The 20229-nt window shown below is 39.5% G+C and overlaps 3 protein-coding genes and 1 pseudogene across 3 annotated transcripts; 2 read left to right on the forward strand and 2 right to left on the reverse strand.

The window, feature by feature from the left end:
- Positions 1 to 341: 341 nt before the first annotated feature.
- On the reverse strand, positions 342 to 1306 carry LOC101525923 (olfactory receptor 52N4-like). The gene is given in 2 exon segments (XM_012928314.3): positions 342 to 1195; positions 1198 to 1306. Coding segments are annotated over 2 exon segments (963 nt in total).
- A 6644-nt stretch (positions 1307 to 7950) lies between these two features.
- On the forward strand, positions 7951 to 8886 carry LOC101525683 (olfactory receptor 52P1-like). Its single transcript, XM_004590098.2, has one exon. It carries the CDS (start codon positions 7951 to 7953, stop codon positions 8884 to 8886), a length of 936 nt encoding a protein of 311 aa, XP_004590155.2.
- Positions 8887 to 11016: 2130 nt separating this feature from the next.
- On the forward strand, positions 11017 to 15221 carry LOC131479992 (cytochrome c-like; annotated as a pseudogene).
- A 2387-nt stretch (positions 15222 to 17608) lies between these two features.
- On the reverse strand, positions 17609 to 18632 carry LOC101525205 (olfactory receptor 52E4-like). The gene is given in 2 exon segments (XM_012928313.3): positions 17609 to 18586; positions 18588 to 18632. Coding segments are annotated over 2 exon segments (1023 nt in total).
- Between the last annotated feature and the right edge of the window lie 1597 nt (positions 18633 to 20229).

The raw sequence follows: 20229 nt of genomic DNA on the forward strand, positions 1-20229 counted from the left end.
GCCTCTCAAATAAGAGCTTACTACTAGATCAAATATCTGCCCCAAGATACTTCCATTTTAATCAGTTTTCTTTTTGGTTAGTTTAAGGAAAACTTGGTTTAGCTATCTATTATACTAGCTCTTCAGAGAAATGAGTAGGTGATGCATTCATAAAAAGCTTTGTAGCATGAGAGTGAAGTACAGCTTCTCAAGGCATATGCTGGGTTTTGCATTATTCAACAATCTCTTTTTATGTGATCACACGATCTCAAAGAAAAATTTTACCAGTTCCTGCCTAAATGTAGAGATAGAAATAATAATAATTAATATTACTTGTCTTCTTACTCCTGGCAAAAGTCTTCTTATATGCCATGGGATGTTATGTCCTTAGAAACAGAAAGGATCCTTTGAACACAGTCTCGTATCTGCTTGGTTTTCACACCATAGACCACAGGGTTCATAGTGGGAGGAAGGAGCAGGTAAATGTTGGCCACAATGATATGGCATGATGGAGGGATAATGTTGCCCCCAAAGCGATGGGAAAAGAAGGAGAAGAAGGCTGGGCTATAGGAGAAAACAATGGCACAGATGTGGGCAGTGCAAGTGCTGAAGGCCTTCTGCCGAGCGTCCGCTGAAGAGAGGCTGACCGCTGCCCGCAGGATCATGGTGTAGGAGATTGTGATACACAGGATATCAAAGCCCCCAATCAGGAGGGCTACCTTCAGTCCATAGATGGCATTGACCTTGATGTTGCCGCAGGATAACTTGGCCATAGACATGTGGTCACAGTAAGTGTGGGGAATTGCATTGCCTCGGCAGAAGGGGAGACGCTTGGTGAGGAAAATGAAGGGAATGATGAGCAGCACTCCTCTGAGGAAAGTGGCAAGTCCAACCTTGGCAACGACAGCGTTGGTGAGGATGGTTGAGTAGCGTAGAGGGTAACAGATGGCCACCTAGCGGTCCAGGGCCATCAGCATGAGCACTCCTGACTCCATCCCTGTGAAAGTGTGGATGAAGAACATTTGGACCAGGCACTCATCAAACCCAATTTCTTTGAGATGAAACCAAAAGATGCAGAGTGCTTTAGGGATTGAACTGGAACACATGACCAGGTCAGTAAGGGAAAGCATGGCCAAAAAGTAGTACATGGGCCTGTGCAGGGAGTTCTCGTAGTGGATGAGGTAGGGGAGTCCACAATTCCCAACCAAAGCCACACATACATGGAGCAAAATGGGAAGGAGATCCAGATGTGCATGTCCTCCAGTCCTGGAACTCTATGCAAAATAAATGAAACTGGGGTCAAGTCTGTTTTATTTAGGCTTACCATGATCAGCGATAATAATACGACTTAAAACTTCTGCGGGGTTTCCTAGAGACAAAAAGAATAAAAAAACATAATTTGTGGTTGCTGCCTCCTGTTTCCCCAACATTTAAAAATTACATAACATATGTTAATGGCCAAATAATTGTTTTATGAATGTTCAAAAATAATCTGGTTGATTAATTTTTGTTCATGACTAATTTACTGCTTTATTTAACCATTTCTTCTGGAATAACTTATCATAGACACTGATTCCATATTGATATTTTAAAAGTTTCTCATCCTCAAAGACTCATTTGCAAGCATAGTTGTCATGATTTTCCTAACAGTGTTACTGTCAGGGTATCTTTGTTTTTTTTTTAAAGATTTATTCATTTTTATTACAGCCAGATATACACAGAGGAGGAGAGACAGAGAGGAAGATCTTCCATCCGATGTTTCACTCCCCAAGTGAGCCGCAACGGGCCGATGTGCGCCGATCCGAAGCCGGGGACCTGGAACCCCCTCGGGGTCTCCCACGCGGGTGCAGTGTCCCAATGCATTGGGCCATCCTCAACTGCTTTCCCAGGCCACAAGCAGGGAGCTGGATGGGAAGTGGAGCAGCCGGGATTAGAACCGGCGCCCATATGGGATCCCGGGGCTTTCAAGGCGAGGACTTTAGCCGCTAGACCACGCCGCCGGGCCCAGGGTATCTTAATTGCATACATTTCTTGATGAATATGGTCCAACGGAAGGTGGATTTATTATGTCACTAATGGCTTTATTATGCCCATTGATGTTACTGATGATCAACAAACATGATATGGATTTTCAATTCTTCCTAATTAGTACTGGTGGTTTTTCTTGGTACAAAGCATTTTGGAATTATGAAAGGATTTATTGCTTCATCAGGTTTGGTGAATTAAAGTTAATGAAGCTTGTGATACAGGCTTTTCACGTTCTAAGGACTTTCCTGTCCTTTTGTGTATCATGTCTTGCATTTGCAGGAATACTTTTGAATTTTTATCAGAATAAGGGTCCCATCAGAATTGGGTGACAGGTTATGTTGCTAATAAGTCAAATTTATCAACAGTACCAGATCATTTCTTTTATTCTTGCTAACAGTCTCCCTGCTTCACCTTCAGCCATTGTCCTCTGGAATTTTCTGTTTTTTTGCCAAAAAAAAAAGGTGCATGAAAAAATAACAACTTTCAGTTTTCTATACATTACTAAAGACAGTTATTGACTTGGCCTCAGGAAAATTTCTTCATCTAATATTTTTAATTCAATAATATCTTGACATACCCAATATTTCTTGCTTTCTTATTTGTTACCCTGATATTTGGTTTATATTCCTTTTAAAAAAGATTTATTTTTGGGGGCCCGGCGGCGTGGCCTAGCGGCTAAAGTCCTCGCCTTCAACGCCCGGGATCCCATATGGGTGCCCGTTCTAATCCCGGCAGCTCCACTTCCCATCCAGCTCCCTGCTTGTGGCCTGGGAAAGCAGTCGAGGAAACATAAAATGTTAAAATTTAGATGCATTTCTGGTTGTTTTCAAAACAAGAATACAAAAAAGTAAACCTATCAGCCCAAGCCCTTTCATGTTGAACATTGTACTGGAGGTCACAGGCACACAATGAAAAAAATAACAATAATAAGCAGAATAAAAACATAATGATATGGCCATTTTCACAGAAAGCATAAGAGAATCATTAGGGAATTCATTAATTTAGTAAAAAGTTCAAAAATCATAATGTGCAATGTCAATACAAAAAGATGGACAAAAAATTATGAGAAACATTGGAGTAATATACTTAGAAATATGATTGATGAGAATATCACATCATAAGCCTGGAAGAAGAATGCAATACCAGGAATATATAAAATTAGATATGCTCATTATATGAAACTCAAAATAAAAAAACAGTTCTATTGAACCTGAAAAATAATTAAATTTTTAGGAAAAATAAAGGGCATAAACTAATCAACCAACAAAACACCATGGGAATATTTGTCCCATTAGAATTATCTGAAGCAAAAGACCAAAAACAGACATAAACATTTATATGACATAACTGTCATTACTAAACAGAAAGGATTATAGCTCCTAATGAATTGCTCAAATTGGCTATAAATATATTTAAATATAAATGAAATATCATTTCATAATCACAAATTCTCAACAAAGTAAAGCTACATTCTTAATATTCTTGTGTGTAACTTACATGATATCAGATTCTTATCCTGCAGAGATCTATCTTAATGATACTGACAAACAGGAAAAATCAGCACAAAAACGTTAACACCACAAAGGAAGCAACTGGCACATTTTTCTTTTTATAACTTATGCTACCATGACATTAAATAAAAAGCCCTCAACTAAGTATGTCTAATTATTAAAGCACATAGAAATCACAAAACACTTACATGCATAACGTAAAATAAGTCAACTTTGTAACTGAATCTATGGAAAGAAAATTCACTTGACTTGTTGATCAACTTAACAGAAAATGCCATTGTGATCCAAGAAGAGATATTGTGTATTAGTAAAGATAAACCACATCAAGAATGTGTGAAATGAAAAATATTTCTGGATCAAAGTTCAAGAATATGCAATAAAGACGGCTGTATGCATAACCTTGACTAAAAGCACTGTTTATTCATTCATATCATAATGTGAGATATTTCAACATTGTAGTACCATGATATTGAAAACCATTTTCTGCTTGACCAAACTTTATATCCAATGTGAGAATCGCAAAGCATCATCATCATATCATTAACTGAAAACTGGGAGTGTGCAGAAGTACCCTGTGGGAGCTACTCATCAGGTGATGGTGTCATTCGATAAGTAGTCCCGTGGGATCTCAGAATGAACTACTTACCTATGCTACCCTCCCACCATCCTTAACCTCTGGAGCATCAAGGAGGTTCCAGGGTTCCTGGAAGATGCAGTAATGGAGTGAAACATTCTCTTCTTGAACACAGAGCTCTAGCCTGCCTTTGACAGAAGGCTTGTCTTGTGTTGCAGGACAGAACTACAGTAAGAAGGTCACAGTGGACAGGAAGCTTCTCAGCTCAACAGGAAAAGAGAGCAATGTTTCATAAAGCGTGACACAGGCGGATTCAAGTTGTGGTTTCTAAAAGGCACTGCTCTGATTGCCAGAAGGAGAGCAGTAGGAAGAATATAATAAAACATTTCCCAGTAAGTTTTGACTTAAATAATGAAAGCAGCTACTCCTGTCTCCCTTTCTTTGAGTAAGACTCTTTGTCCTGCAATCTCTCTCTGTAGCCTCTATTGAGTCTATTTAACTGACATTTATTCCTCAGCCACCCAGCAAACTGCTCTCCAATATCTGCAAGGACTGCTTCTTTTCTGAACGTTGGGTAAGGTTATCGTGGATTTAGTGAAGGAACAAAGAGCCCAGAGGATAAGATCATATCAATCATGACAAGGTGGTTTTGGCAAATCCTGAAATCTCATGATGACAAAAGAAAGTGAGAATTGCTTAAATAGAAGAAATGATTTTAAAATACAGGAATGCCATAGCATAGGTAAAAGGAGAAAAGCAAGAATAAGGTTGAACTGCCTATCGGTTTGTTAAGAATAGGAATGTGGAGAGCATTAAAAGCAAAGGGAACTTCCCATCAAGAACTCGTTTCTGTACTTGTTTTATGTGTTTGGTAACAAGATCACATGAAAATTTTTATTATCTGCTACATGCACCTAGGTTTTCTGATGTGGAATGTGTGTATTAATGAAGGGGGAAAAAGATAGAATGGTCTGACAACTTGTGTTTCAAAGAGACTTGGGTCCTTACAGTGGAAAGAGAAATAAACATGGACAGCACAGTAAGGAGCAAGAGTATCTAATAGGTTCCTGACTCTGAAGATCTACAGTTGTGAACAGTGACATAGTTCTAGGAGTAGCTTTAATTTCATCATACAGAATGCAAAAAGCTCATAGTGTAGTCTGGTTTCTATTAAAAGAAGAAGATAAAGCAAATTTTTGAAGAAAAGTAATTTTTTTGACAGCAGCCCATAATTTCCAAAGAGCAAAATGTAAAGAGAAGAGACATGCAGAAACAGAATGGAATATGCTTAGGAGACTCATTAAATATCTGGTGAGAAGAATATTATTTATAAATATTATTTATAAAGCCCCATAAGGAAAGTTACATTTTCTCAAAATGGGGATCTGCATATGATGAGATTGATTCTACAGTATCTGATGAGGAGGTGGATCTTCAAATCTAACTTAGATCTTCTGTTTGGATCTAAATGTTTTTGTGTGTGTGTGTGTGTGTGTGTGTGTGTGTGTGTGTGTGTGTGTGTGTTCGATACTATCTAGATACAATGCTGTGGCAAAGGGGATATAGTGTTTTGGTTTGAGGATGGGTGAATAGATTGAAGAATGAGTGTGTTATTTTTTAACCAAAAACTCAAGAGCTGAGTGTCTCTCTTAACTTCTGTTATTGATTAGGTTTAGTTCAAGCAAACAATCAGTTTTAACCAAGTGCATGCCACCCCTAAGTGTTATAAACATTCTTGTCAAGATGGTCAAGTAGGAGCAGTCTTACCTGAAGAGAACATGGTTTTGTAGCTTTAGTCTCAGCAACAATTTAAGGTCTGGCACTTAAAAAATAAAGCTTGAAGACTTTATCCATGCTTATTTTTTCTTTGAAAAATGGGAATGCTGTTGGATCAGAACACTGATAAATTTTCATGAGGGATGACATGCATCAGCCTCTTGGAAAGCAATGACTTTTTAAAAATGATGTATTTTACTCATTTCAGAGTTATGGAGAGAGAGGGAGAGAGAGGAACATCTTTCATCTTATAGTTTACTGTTTAAGTGACCACTTGAGCCAGTCAATGCTAGGCCTTACTGAAGCCAGGAGCCAGAGGCTTCTTGTTCGTCTCCCATAAGAGTGCAAGGGCCAAAAGACTTGTGCCATTTTCACTGACTTTTCCAGCTCTATTTAGCAGGAAACTGCATTTGAAATGGGATTCAAAATGACATCTGTATGGCTGCAGTATCACAGGTAATAGCTCTATCCACTATGCTACAATGCTAGCCTAGTTCAGAGGATTTCTAAATATCATTTTATGCCATAAGATTAAGTTCCTTAACATTTGGAACAGTGTGTATGGGCTTCCACTGAAGGTCCATGACATAAAGTAGCAGAATGGACTACGTGTGGTAGACAGAAAAACAGGCACCCAAGAGGTGAACATTAGTGGAAAGTTTTCTTGATTTAATCATTGTTAACAGTACCCATAGATATCTGGAAGGAGAAATTCTTAAATTTTGATAAGAACTGGGGAAAAAAAGAATATGTTTAGATAGCCCATAGGACTAATTTGAACTAAACTCCTCAAGATTGACTATAGTACAATCTACACTTAAAGGGTAGTGGCAGTGGAAGCAAGAGATCATGTCACAAAGAGATCATATGCAAATCATGTCGAAGACCTAAAAAGACTGCTCAGCAGGTGCATAAGTACATAGCTTGGAAGCACCTGCCTGATAGTGTTTGTGTGTGGACATTAACTAAATGTCTCTCTTAGTCTGTTCAAAGAAAGCAAATAACGAAAGTTCTCAGGGAAAGAGAAGGCAGTACCACCAAACTCAAGAGTTGGGATGGTGGCTCAATGGGCTAAATCTCCAATTGCAGGTGCAGGCATCTCATATGGGTGCTGGTTCATGTCCCAGCTGCCCAATATCCAATCCATTTCTCTGCTTATGGTCTAGAAAGGATAGCCCAAGCCCTTGGGATCCTGCATCCATGTAGGAGACCGCAAAGAAGCCCCTGGCTACTAGCTTCAGATCAGCTCAGCTTTAGCTGTTGGTAGTTATTTGGGGACTGAATTAGGAGATGGTAGATCTCTTTGCCTCTTCTTTCTGTAAATCTGCCTTTCAAATAAATAAATCTTTAAAAAGTGTATTTAAGAGTATATCTGCAAAAGATGGACTACCAGTGAAACTGTTGACTATGGCTTAATAGTAGGATGCTAGACTCTGCCATTGTCCATGCCTGCAATGATGGAGATACGACAGTTTATGAGGAACTGTACTATGGTAATGGTATGGGGGAACTCCGTGGAGGAGAGGGGATTTAGGGTGGAGGTAAGGGAAATCCCAAGGTTTGTGCAACTGTATCATAAAATGATGATGATGATGATGATGATGATGATAGAGTGGATCTTCAAAAAATGAGACAGCATAGAAAACTGAAAGTACTCTAAGGAAAGTTTGCCAAACAACTAAGTATTCCTGGAACAAGAGGGAATAAATCATGTCTGCTCTTTGTAAGTATTGGAGGCTTCACAATGAGAAAAGTATGTTTTCATCTGGTCTTCCATACTTTCATCAAAGATTTTTTAAAAAGTTCTCTGTTACTTTACTCATAACTGCAGGAAAATGTTTTGAAGTATGAAATTACTGAATAAAGAATAAAGGTCCACTACAGCATCGCTCATATGGAAAGGTGCTTAGAGATTGACCAGAAATTGGAGAGTGACTTCTAAGGAAACTAAAGAGATAGTCTGTCTTTTTCTCTCTTTAGGATTCATCTCAACAAGTCATTGGAACACAAATTAGTAGAAACAATCCAACGCCCATGTCTCATTGACAGGTGTAAACTTTAACAACCACCAATAGTTCTGCCATGCTAATCCTCAATCACTCCAGCTTCACAACCTTCACTCTGATGGGTATACCTGGCTTAGAGTCACAGCACATGTGGCTCTCCATTCCTTTTGCCTCCATGTTTTTGGTTATTCTCATTGGCAATGGCACTATCCTCTTCCTGGTGGCCACAGAGCCCACACTTCAGACACCAATGTATCTGCTGCTGGCTCTACTGATGGTGGCTGATCTCGTATCGACTCTCTGTCTGGTGCCCAAGCTCCTCTGCCTCTTCTGGTTTAATGACCAAGACATTGATGCTGGTTCCTGTTTCACCCAGATGTTTTTCATCCATGGAGCATCTGTGGTGCGCTCATCTCTTCTCGTGGCAATGGCCTTTGACCGCTTTGTGGCTGTATGTGAACCCTTACGCTATAACACAATTCTAAGCCATGCCCTCATTGGACGCCTGGGATTGTTAGCTCTAGCCAAAGGTGTGCTTCTCATCCTGCCAATGCCTCTGCTGCTTCAAAGGTTGACTTTTTGTCGCACAGCCATTTCTCACACCTACTGTGATCACATGGCTGTGGTGAAAATGGCCTGTGACCACACCAGACCCAATCGGATCTACGGGCTCTTTGTGATTTTGCTTGTAGTGGGACTTGACCTACTACTCATTGGCCTCTCTTACACCCTCATTCTGCAGTCTGTGTTGCGTCTCAGCTCTCGAAATGCCACCCATAAAGCTCTCCACACCTGCTCAGCCCACTTTTTTGTCATCCTTGTCACTTACGTGCCTGCACTCCTGTCCTCGATCACTCACCGCATTGGTCGCCATATCCCACCTCATGCTCATATTCTCCTTGCCAATCTTTACCTTCTCCTTCCTTCACTGCTCAACCCCATCATCTATGGTATAAAGACGAAGGAAATCCGTGACAAAGTGGCCAAATACATGTGCAGAGGAACTCCATAATCTGTGAGACCTAGCAAGAAGCCTGTGAGTGAATGAGCAGTTATACAACTGACAACATCTTTGCCAATCCATCCAAGAAGTAGTTGTTTCTCCAGATGAGCTGTTAAAAGAACATAAAATGGAGACATGCTTTTCTTTTCCTTCTTTTTCTGAGCTTATAAGATGATCAAATTGGTTGCAGTTTCACTGAACTGTGTAGTGGAAAAGAGAATTGTAACATACTGCTTTGTATGATCCTTAGCAGAGACAATGTTGGCATGGATTCCCTGATTACCATCATATCTGTATTCATGTTCGTTAACTGTGTACAAAATCACGTTTTGTATAATTCAAGATTAACTTCCTTTTCTAGTGTAGAGTTTATATTTGTTTCAGTTTCTCAAGTATCACTGTATCTTTAAAAACATTTTTTTACTTGTTTGAAAGTTGGAGTTACAGAGAGTGGGGAGAGACAGGAAAGAAAAAAGGAAGAGAGAGAGAGAGAAAGAGAAAGAGAGAGAGAGAGAGAGGAAGAGAAAGAGAGAGAGAGAGAGAGATTCCACCCTTTGGTTCAGCTCTCCACATGATCACAACTGAGCTAGGTCAAAGCCAGGAGCCATACATATAAAGAAACTTCCTGTCCCTTTACTTCCATAATCCCAGTCATTGGCCATTGCTTTGACTTTTATCATTTCACCAGATGACTTTTGCACTGTTCGTTGTATTTTCCTTAGCTATCTTTAAGCACCATGTCTGAATGTGGTTTTGATGCAACTGCCATCCATATTTTTTTCATTTTTATTATTATTATTATCACTTTATGATACAGTTCCATAGGCCCTGGGATTTCCCTTACTCCCTCCCCCAAGCCCCATTTCCCTCCCTATTATTTTCCCTTATATTATTATAATAGTACAGTTCTTCATAAACAGTCATAAGTCCATCATTGTAGGCATGGAAAAGGCAGAAAGTCCAGCATCTTATTGTCAAGATACAGTTAACATTTTCATTGGGAGTCCATCTTTGTCTGGAAGTAGAGATACATACTGCATTATATCTTCACATTTGGATATGACAGTCTCCATTACACAGTTACTATACATCCCCTTAAATGAAAAGCCACAAAACAAAATCAACAACAAACTGCCATTCATTTTACATACACACAAGTACTAAGAGTATCAACTGTCATTTTTACTTTTTTCTCTGTAAACTCCAGGACACTGGTGGTGCTCCAGTGAGTAACGCAGGGGTCTGGACTTCTGCTCATGCAGTCACTTTCGTCCTTTGATGCTGCTCATTTGCTGAATTCAGATGTACTATGTACATCTAATGCTTCCTCCATAATTTCACAAGCCTAACAGAGCCTAGCTAATTTTACGAAGTTGTGAAAATGTTTGTCGCTGGCTTCCCTATTGCTGAAAAACAAATTTCAAGCAAAGCAATCAAGACAACCAGCAGTTGCTATCTCATACATCTCATACTATTAGTTTTCTGTTTGTTTTTTTGTTATTTCATGGCGACATTAATTTGTACATCCCTGATAACAATGGTATTGATATCTTTCATGTCTTTATTGGTCATTGTACATAATTTTTATAGAAAAGTCCATTAAAGTCTTTTTTTTTTTTTTAGCTTTTAATTTTTTTAAACCTGCGAGTACAGTGGCCTTGTTGGTGGAAATCCTTCAGAAGTCATTTCTCACCTGCAGCATTCTCCCTCAGTGGCCCCACCCACACATCCCCATGCTTGCTTCCCTGAGCAATCCATAGGCCCTGCACCCAGGAATATATGGGTTTTATGGCCTAGTCTTCCCAAGCCCAGTCTTCTGGTGTTGTGGTGTGGTGGCTGGAGTTCTGCCTGCCCATTAGGGACCCAAACTGTTCTGTGCCCCTACCCCTCTACCCATCCAAGATCCAAGTCCGTTCAAAGTTTTCCAATCCAAAGTTCCCCAAGCCCAGTCCACTAGCACACCATGCCAGCATGCTAACCTATGGCTCTCCCCACCTCCTCACCTCCACTCAGGATGAGGCATGTGTATAATCTCCAGGCTCACTCCACCTGCCTGGATGTGAGCCCTCCTCAAATACCTGTACACCCACACCAATGCCATCCCCTTGGCTCCCTGCAAGCCTGAACCCCCAGGCTGCTATGAGCCCACTTATGCTGGCAAAAGCCTGTTTGTTTTTGTTTGATAGTAAAATCTGGAAGACATTTCCTCAGGTAAGTTCTAAATCGGATTTTTTTCAGGATGTTTGAGTGAAAATATAAGCATAGGCTACAGTTGTTCAAAGGTTTGAGTGGAGATGAAATGTTTACTTTTCTAAAGATACATGCTATGTTGTAGCATGGTGGGTAAATTCATTACCTGTAACACCAGCATCCCATGTGGCACTGAGTAATGTCCTAGTGGCTCCACTTCCAATCCAGCTCCCTACTAATGGTCTGCAAAAGCAATAGAAAATGGCCCTGGTGCTTGGGTCCCTGCCACTTACGCAAGAGAGCAGGAAGAAGCTCCTGGTTCCTGGCTTTGGCCTGGCTCAGTTCTGACTGTTGAGCTAGCTGGGAAACAGGCCAGCAGATGAAAGACCTTTTCCTGTTTCTTTCTCAGTAACTATTTTAAATAAATAAACACACTTTTAAAAAAGATACATCCACAAGTTTTTACTTTAAGTTTCCAATTTTTGCCATATAAATGTCTCCATAAATCTGTTATTATTTCCTCAATTATGTGGAATATGAATTTCCAAGCAGTCAGAAATCCAAGAGAGACAGAAGGTACAAAGCTGTGTGTGACCTAATCGCATAGATGATCTACCGTTAGTTTTGTCATACAGACTAACCTTTTTTTCATTTTTTAAGATTTATTTATTTTATTACAAAGTCAGATATACAGAGAGTAGGAGAGACAGAGAGGAAGATCTTCTGTCCGATGAGTCACTCCCCAAGTGAGCCGCAACGGCCGGTGCGCGCCAATCCGAAGCCGGGAACCAGGAACCTCTTCCAGGTCTTCCACGCGGGTGCAGGGTCCCAGTGCTCTGGGCCGTCCTCGACTGCTTTCCCAGGCCACAAGCAGGGAGCTGGATGGGAAGTGGAGCTGCCGGGATTAGAACCGGCGCCCATATGGGATCCCGGCGCGTTCAAGACGAGGACCTTAGCCAATAGGCTACGCCGCCGGGCCCAAGACTAACCTTTATGCAGCAAATGTTTTGAATGCTGGGAACTATGTACTCGTGGGGTGCTTTCTTCCAATTTCTTGGGGGAATGGATTGTAGTTGCCATAGCGCTTATTTTTATGCATATTATCTCCACTAAGATGCAGTAACACACACAGAGTCTTTATTGAAAGGAAAGCAATTCTCTCCTATAGATGAGATAAACATATTCTCTGCTGCAGATTTCAAATTTTAGGAGTTAGATTCTTCTATCAGTTAGCCTCCAGATAGTAGGAAATCTGTGTACCACATTTACATGCCATTATAGAATACTAGGAGGATACGAGGAAAGCAAGGTATGAGTAATAAGACCACACCTAAACTCTTTATGTGTATAGCACATGAATCAGAAAGTTTGGTTTGTGAAATTTCAGATGACAAATGTTTTTGGCTTTGCAGTGATACAATCGCTGTCATAGTGATGGGTGATGAAGTAAATGCTGACAAACAAAATAAGAAATTCTCTAATGCTGTGGCAATAATAAAATAGATCAGTTAGTGCTAATATAAAATAGTAACTAAGAAATATTCTTGAATGAAAAATGGATGAACAAAAAAGTTCAGAGTAGTGTTTTTGCATTTGTGGTAATTTTAAGCTATAGCTCATGTTTGCTCAGAGAAATTGTTGGCGGTTACTTTGTCTTATGTTGTATCAAAGACATGCAAAACCCCAATCTTAGGTTGAGAATCTTTTTGTATTAAGCTCATGCTTAGTGATTCACTTAAATTTGAAATATTCTTTTTTTTAAAATTACTGGGTTTTTTTAAAGATGTATTTACTTTATTATAGTCAGATATACAGAGAGGAGGAGAGACAGAGAGGAAGATCTTCCGTCCGATGAGTCACTCCCCAAGTGAGCCTATATGGGCCGGTACGCGCCGATCCGAAGCCAGGAACCAGGAACCTCTTCCAGGTCTCCCACACGGGTGCAGAGTCCCAAGGCTTTGGACTGTCCTCGACTGCTTTCCCAGGCCACAAGCAGGGAGCTGGATGGGAAGTGGAGCTGCCGGGATTAGAACGGGCACCCATATGGGATCCCAGTGCGTTCAAGGCGAGGACTTTAGCCGCTAGGCCAAGCTGCCGGGCCCTAAATTTGAAATATTCTATCAGCAGATTTACAGTGGTCTCCAAGCTGTACCTAGAATTAAGTAGTTAGCTGCCCAATACTATGTTTCAAAATTTCAAGTTGCCTAAACAAGATATGATGTTTCATTATGTTAAAGTAGGAAAAACAGTTGTGATGCTTTATATTATTTAAAAAGTAATGATTTTAAAACACATAAAAATAAACTATTAGCTTTTTCAATATTATAATATGTAGATAAAATGCAAACATCTGAAATACAATAGGAGAAAGTATAAACTAAAATCTTCATATTTGTTATTTGTCAACTATTGCTCACATTTTCTCTGATTATATACTAGAAACACATTTTAGTGTCTGCAAAGGACTTCCATGAGATAAGACTGGTTTTGAGATTTATAGTGTTTACTGAAATCACTTACACTCTGATGAAACAATTTTTCCCTAACATTGCCAACTTAATTGTGGTCCTCATTCTTCTGATATTAGCCACTGTGCTAATTTTCAACTGTTTAGTTTCCATTCTCTGTCTTGCTCATATTTTATGAATAGTCAAATGTATAGCTCATTCCATAGAATTATAAAATACAGTAGTGTGGGAATAGGAAAAAAGAATCTTAAAGCCCATTATAAATCTTATAGATTTAATCACTTTTATAAGTACACATATCCCTTTAACAACACTCAATTAATGAATAGCAAAAAGTCAATGATATTAATGTATTTCTTAGCTTTCTATGAAAAAATAAGACTCAGAAGCAAAAACTAAGGAAAAGTGTGCACCTTTACAGAAGCTCTTTCCTTTCTAAGACTCTCTTTAATCCTTTTCAATAACCTGTTTTAAGGTAACCTGAATTACCTATAATTGCTAAGATAAATTCAATTCCATAATAAAGATAACTTATTTTGAAGATTTGGACACCTTGGGGTCAAGGTGTTGGGCTGCAAGTTTGAGTGCTCCAGTAATTCCAAAGAAAGTCTTGGCACTGTATAGATTGTTATGTTACTCCATCTTTACATGCCATATCTCTGGGCCTTACCTCTTGTTAAGACTCTACTGCTCTGATTAGTTCCAACCTAAGCTCAGATTATACCTATTACTGGAATTTGTTGTCATAGGACTTCCTTATTTCCATGGTATGGGACACCCCCTAGCAACCAACTCTGCTTTCACAAACATATAACCCAGAAGTAAAAAGGAGTTAGCATATGTCACGCATCTTACAGCTGATAAAATTCTTTTATCCCTGAGGAAGATGGTTGAGAAATGTATTTTTGCATGTCTCTGCAGGCGGTCCTGACTGAAGCCTGCATTAGTAGTGGACAGAAACTCTTCTTTGCTTTCTCTCCTTCCTCCTGTTCTGCATTGCTACTCTAATGATCATGTTTCCAAATATGCCACTGATATGCAAGTTAGATTGGGGTTAGATTTGCTCTTGGGACTCGAGGGGCTTAGATTCTCGCTTGCTGGAAATGCCTTTGCCACTATGTCTTAGTCTCTCTCATTAGAGATAATGCCAATAAGATAACTTAGTGGATGTTATTTATTTGTATAAGTACTCATGTAATTGTTTATATCATTATTCAGGATATTTTTATTTAGATCTTTGACCCATGCCAAAGCTGAAATTCTCTAAATATGGCTTAGAGAGCAGGATATCCAGCTTTTTTGTGTGGGTCTGTGGAGCACAGCTGACGAAGCAGTAAGTTAAAAAGGGGTGATGTTGACACAGGGAAAACGAGTTTTGTTCAGAGATGTGCCCAGAATCACGCTGTGGGAAAGGAAGCAAACACAAGACTGGATCAAATAATCACGGTCTGTGTGGGTACAAGACAGGGCAAGTGGGTGGATTCTTTCATATGGTGCCAATGAGAATGAAGAAGCCACCTGGGAGAGAACACGCTTATGGAGTACTTGGAGAATCCCAAGAAATCCATCTCTAGAACAAAAATTACTTTCACTGCAGTGAGAAGAATGGGAAGGGCAGACTTGATAGCTGATGTCAAAAAAAATTGGCTAAGGAGAAATAGTTGGCCACTGCCTTATTTATGGTAAAAGAGGAGTATCTCACCTCTTGTGTATGTGCATGACCATTTATTTCTCAATACCAGAATTTACATCCATTGTGTGCTTAAATAAATATAACTGGGTGTATTGAAGTTTGGGTAGTAATTCCAGTGCAGTAAACACTCTTGCTGCTATTCTTTTCTAAAGATATCATTGGACTTTACTAATAATGTGTAACTTTTCATAAAAATGGTGAAACCTGGTAGGAGAGTGGATTCATATTTAATTACTTGGAAAACCTCTTCACTAACTCAGAACCAAGCAAGATTCACTTGTGTTCCTATTTGTACTCTTTATCTGCTAAAATCAGGAGTGCAGGATAGAAATCTTTACTTCATATTTTTGCTCTTAACTATGTCACCCTAAGACTTTCCTATATCTAAACAGCTGCCTTATTGAAAGATATTTTAGTGTGATTTATGTTTATCAAATAAAGAATATTTAACATTCTTTTATTTGATAGATGATCTTTAAGACCAGCAGCTTTCAGAGTCAGCATGACCAGAATGAGTGAAAAAACTAAACTTGACTTTTGAATTCTTAATATCTAGACTAAGTTATAATTTAGGATTGTCTATAAACAGATGTGTGAAAACATAAAATTGGGGAATAGCAGCACATTTGTATTTGGTAATGGTGCTCTTGCCAGCTCATTAGAAGCACTGAGTTAGACAAGCTATGCAATCAGAATTTTAAGTTATATGATCACAAGAGTTCAGTAAAGCATAATTATAGATCATAAAAAATAGGCAATGATGAAGACATATATAGTGCATTAATTCAACTTTTAAATACTGAGCAAACAAAAACCAAGTGAGGTAAACTTGGCCAAGAGATATAAAGCCATTTTTGCCTAAGAATAATTCTATCGATACAAAGATAAGTCAGGTAATATCAGTGTCATGTCATATTTCCAAGAGATATCAACTCATTTTGCAGCAGAAACATCCAATGTATAGTATCCAATTTAAGTTTTTAATCTGAGATGCAGAAAGAAGGAGAGAGGGAGATAAATAGTTTGGCCAAGGTGAGACCCAGAGCCAAGAACTTGATCCAAGTATCCCTCGTGGGTGGTGGAAGCTGATTTTTTGAGCCATTACAGCTGTGTTCCAGAGACTACAGTGATGAGAACCTGGAGTCAGAAGCTGGAGCCAGGCATTGACATCTGGCACCACGTGGGAGGCAAGCATCGTAACTGCTAGGCTAGCCATCTGTTCAAGACCAGCTATAAATAAAAGAGAGACAAAAGCCCACACAAGGAAGGGAATAGCAAGTTGAGTTTTCCTTCCCTGATTTTCTCCAGTTCCCTGAGTTTTCCATAATCAGCTTTCACAGCACATCTCTGTGGATATATTTTGTGCTCAGTTTTAAATAAATCCTTTACCATGATTTCAGCCCAAACACTTTCAATTTTTATTTAGCAAACTCACCAGAGGAAAAAAATACAATGAAACTGACCAGAAAGCTAATATTTGAAAATATTTAGACTTTACCTTTGCACCTCAATCTCATTTGAATCATATGAAGAAAAAAAATTCTGTTTCTGAGATTTGTTTTTGTAAAAAGATCAGTGGAATAATTGCTGCGAGATCTTTCACAGCAAGCTATTGATTATTATTAATCATGTTATTAATCATAGCACTTTATCCAGGACTTTCACTTACATGTCTGTTTGTGGTGACTTACAGGATATGCACTATATATCCCACCCAAAGTACTTATTTGCAGCCCCATCCTGGTATTCCAGGGAAATGGTCTTTCACAGTTCCATGACCAAAGAGTTCTGGCACAAAAATAAAAATGTGTTTTATAATGATGAGCCTTAACAAAACATTCTCCTAGCTATGTTTGCGTGAGACATTTTTTTCAGATGCTGAAATCAGTTGAGACAAACACAGGAGTTCATTCTAAGATATTTTCCAAGCATGAACTTCGTTTATCCTTGGAGTTTCTCATTTTTCCCTTTTCTTTTGAAGCTTACACAACCACACACATTCACTTCTCCTTGGGAGAGAATCTAACATTCATTGACGGTGGGCAAGCTGTTTGCCTGCTCTCACCTGAACCATTCCAATTCAGTTTACAAAGTTACAGTGTGAGGTTGTTAAAACTGTCTTATATAATTTGTCCAACCATTCTGTCAGGTTTAGATAGCGAGTTTCATTATTTTCATTTCACAGGAAGTACTGTCTTTCTTTGGAATTACTGAGAACAAAACATTGCCCTTTGTCTCCACGGTTAGGTCCATAGACAAACATTCTGGTAGCTTATCTGTCCATAGTGACATTTCTAATACTACTCCAATTTTTTCAGCAATTATATCCACTTAATATCTCTTCCTCAAACTCGAAACTGCTGAAGTATCTAACACATTTCTAACCATGGGCAATGGTGACAGGCTCCTTCTTCCAGCAACCATATTTGATCACTTTGTCCCGAAACTCCTTGGTTTTCACTCCATAAATAATAGGGTTGAGCATTGGAGGTACAAGGAAGTAAAGGTTACCTAGAATGGTGTGGATATGGGGTGGGATGCCTCGACCAAAACGATGAGTGAGAAAAGAGAAAAGTGAGGGAGTGTAAGACACAAGCATGACACAGATGTGTGTGGTGCAGGTGTTGACTGCTTTGAGGTGGGCTTCCTTAGAAGACAGATGTAGTATAGCCCGGATGATTAGCACATAAGATGAGGCAATAGCTGAGATGTCTAGCCCAACCACCAACAAAGCCACCACCAAACCATATATCCGGTTGATAGTGGTGTCTACACATACCATCTTCACCACAGCCATGTGCTCACAGTAGGTGGTAGGAATGACATGATTGGCACGAAAGGGCATCTTCTGGAGGAGAATGGGCATGGGGAGAATAAAGAGGATGGCTCTCAGCAAACTCACTATGCCGATGAGGCCAATACGACTATTGGAGAGGATAGTGGCGTAACGCAGGGGCTCACAGATGGCCACATAACGATCCAAGGCCATGGTCATCAGAATAGATGACTGCATGGCAGAGATGGAGTGGATGAAGAAAAGCTGGGTCAGGCAGCCTTCATAGCTGATCTTACTCTGTCCAAACCAGAAGATGCACAGCACCTTGGGGATGGTGGTGGTGGACATGCCCAGATCCGTGAGGGCCAGCAGGTAGAGGAGCAGGAACATGGGCTTGTGAAGCGAGCGCTCTGTAGAGATGGTGAAGAGGATGGTGCAGTTCCCAAGCACTGTGACGAAGTACATGGAGGAGAAGGGGATAGATATCCACCTGTGTTTGTCCTCCATCCCAGGAATGCCTTGGAGAATGAAGAAAGGTGGGTGGCCCTGCGTGGCATTACAAGAATTCATGGACGTGCCCGGATAATGTACCTGAGGAAAGCAACAAGGAGGCAACATGAGTGATCATTAAAATGAAAATGGAGATTCTACTTTTTGCTTGTTGAATGCTATATTTAGTGGAATATTAACCCTGCTATTACAAGTAAGTTGGAATTATGTTATCTCAAACGGAAAAGAAAGGGATAAGAAAGTGAGGGAGAGAGGAGGGAAGGAGAGAAGTTTTCTTATGCTCTTTGAATTATATGAAACCTGTTCTTTTCATGGTAGTAAAAAGATTAGAATATAACATATGTAAAAATAATTCTGAATCTCAATGCTAAATTTTATAAATTACATACTACATTAAATAGTAGTATAAGTATTATAGTATTATACTGCAATATTCATAATGTATTTTAATAATATTAGCAATAATAATTGTATTTGTAACAGCGTATCTGAAGACCATAACTTGAAGGATGTGAAAGAAAAATGGGCATAAATTCAAGAAAATCAACAAAATAAAACAAAAAGGGCTTTCAAAGTTTACGGAAATGCATATTATGAAAAAACTATGCATGGATTTAAGAAAAAATGTGTATCAATATGAATGCATCTTTTTCCATGAACGTTTTGAAGTACCCTTGTATATTCCCTCATAAACCACAAGATGAAGCATATCAGCAAAATTGTTCATTTAAAGTAAGGTTGCTTCAAGGCTTGTAATAGAAATCTGCATGTAATTTAAAGAACATACATTTTCAACAGATGTGGGATCTGAGAGAATGAGAATCTCCTGACAAATGATTAGGCAGGTTATGGGGTCTTGAGAACTGGCCACACCTTCCCCTTAAATCACTTACCTGAAAGTGAGAACATGGGCATCTAATCCACAACTTCTGCAGATACATATGTGTGAGTGTATGTACATGCACATATGTGTCTCTTAGGAGACTCTTGGATTCTTGGAAAGCACACTCACAGCTCTGAATCTCCCCATTCCCTGTGTTCAGGCACTCCACATCCACGGTGGGGTGAGGGTTTTAAGTAACCTGAGTAAAAGTCTCTAGGGTGCCTAGAAGGAGCTGTGTTCTCTCCCTCCTGTTGACACACGGCTTACCACTACGATTATGTGTATAATTGTCTCTAGCAGTTGCTCTGAGCTCCCAGGAGATAGGGATTCTGGGGTTGTTCCAGGATGTTGCCAGTCCTAGAGGAGCTTGAGGAGAGAGTAGGTGAAGATAATGCTGAGTCTGACACAGAGTAGAAGACCAGAAAGTGTATCATTGCCAAAGACCCTCTCCCAAAGCAGCTGTAGGTTTTAGAACTAGCGAAGGACTACTCCACTTTAGGAGTCATCAGTCAATATGGTTAACCGAGGCACAATCCTTACTGAGGGTGTCTCAGTTAAAATAATGTTAGCCTCAAAATCTTTCTGTCCCTAGAGTCTTTCTGATTTCCAGTTTTTCACCTTTGTCTGAGGTCAGTAGCTTTGGTCTAGACACTTCCCAGGGCATTCTCTATCATCCATTGACAACCATTGTCAGACTCTCTTCAGTTCCAATATCCCCCTGTTTTTTGGTATCAGAGATAGCCACATTTTTTATCATTAGTTCAGATAAATACATTAATTAAAGCTTGTCAAAAATTACCTTGCCAACACCACTGCAAAATGCACAAAGCAT

This window comes from Ochotona princeps, chromosome 4 (assembly GCF_030435755.1).
Source record: "Ochotona princeps isolate mOchPri1 chromosome 4, mOchPri1.hap1, whole genome shotgun sequence".
In the NCBI taxonomy this organism is placed as follows: domain Eukaryota; kingdom Metazoa; phylum Chordata; class Mammalia; order Lagomorpha; family Ochotonidae; genus Ochotona; species Ochotona princeps.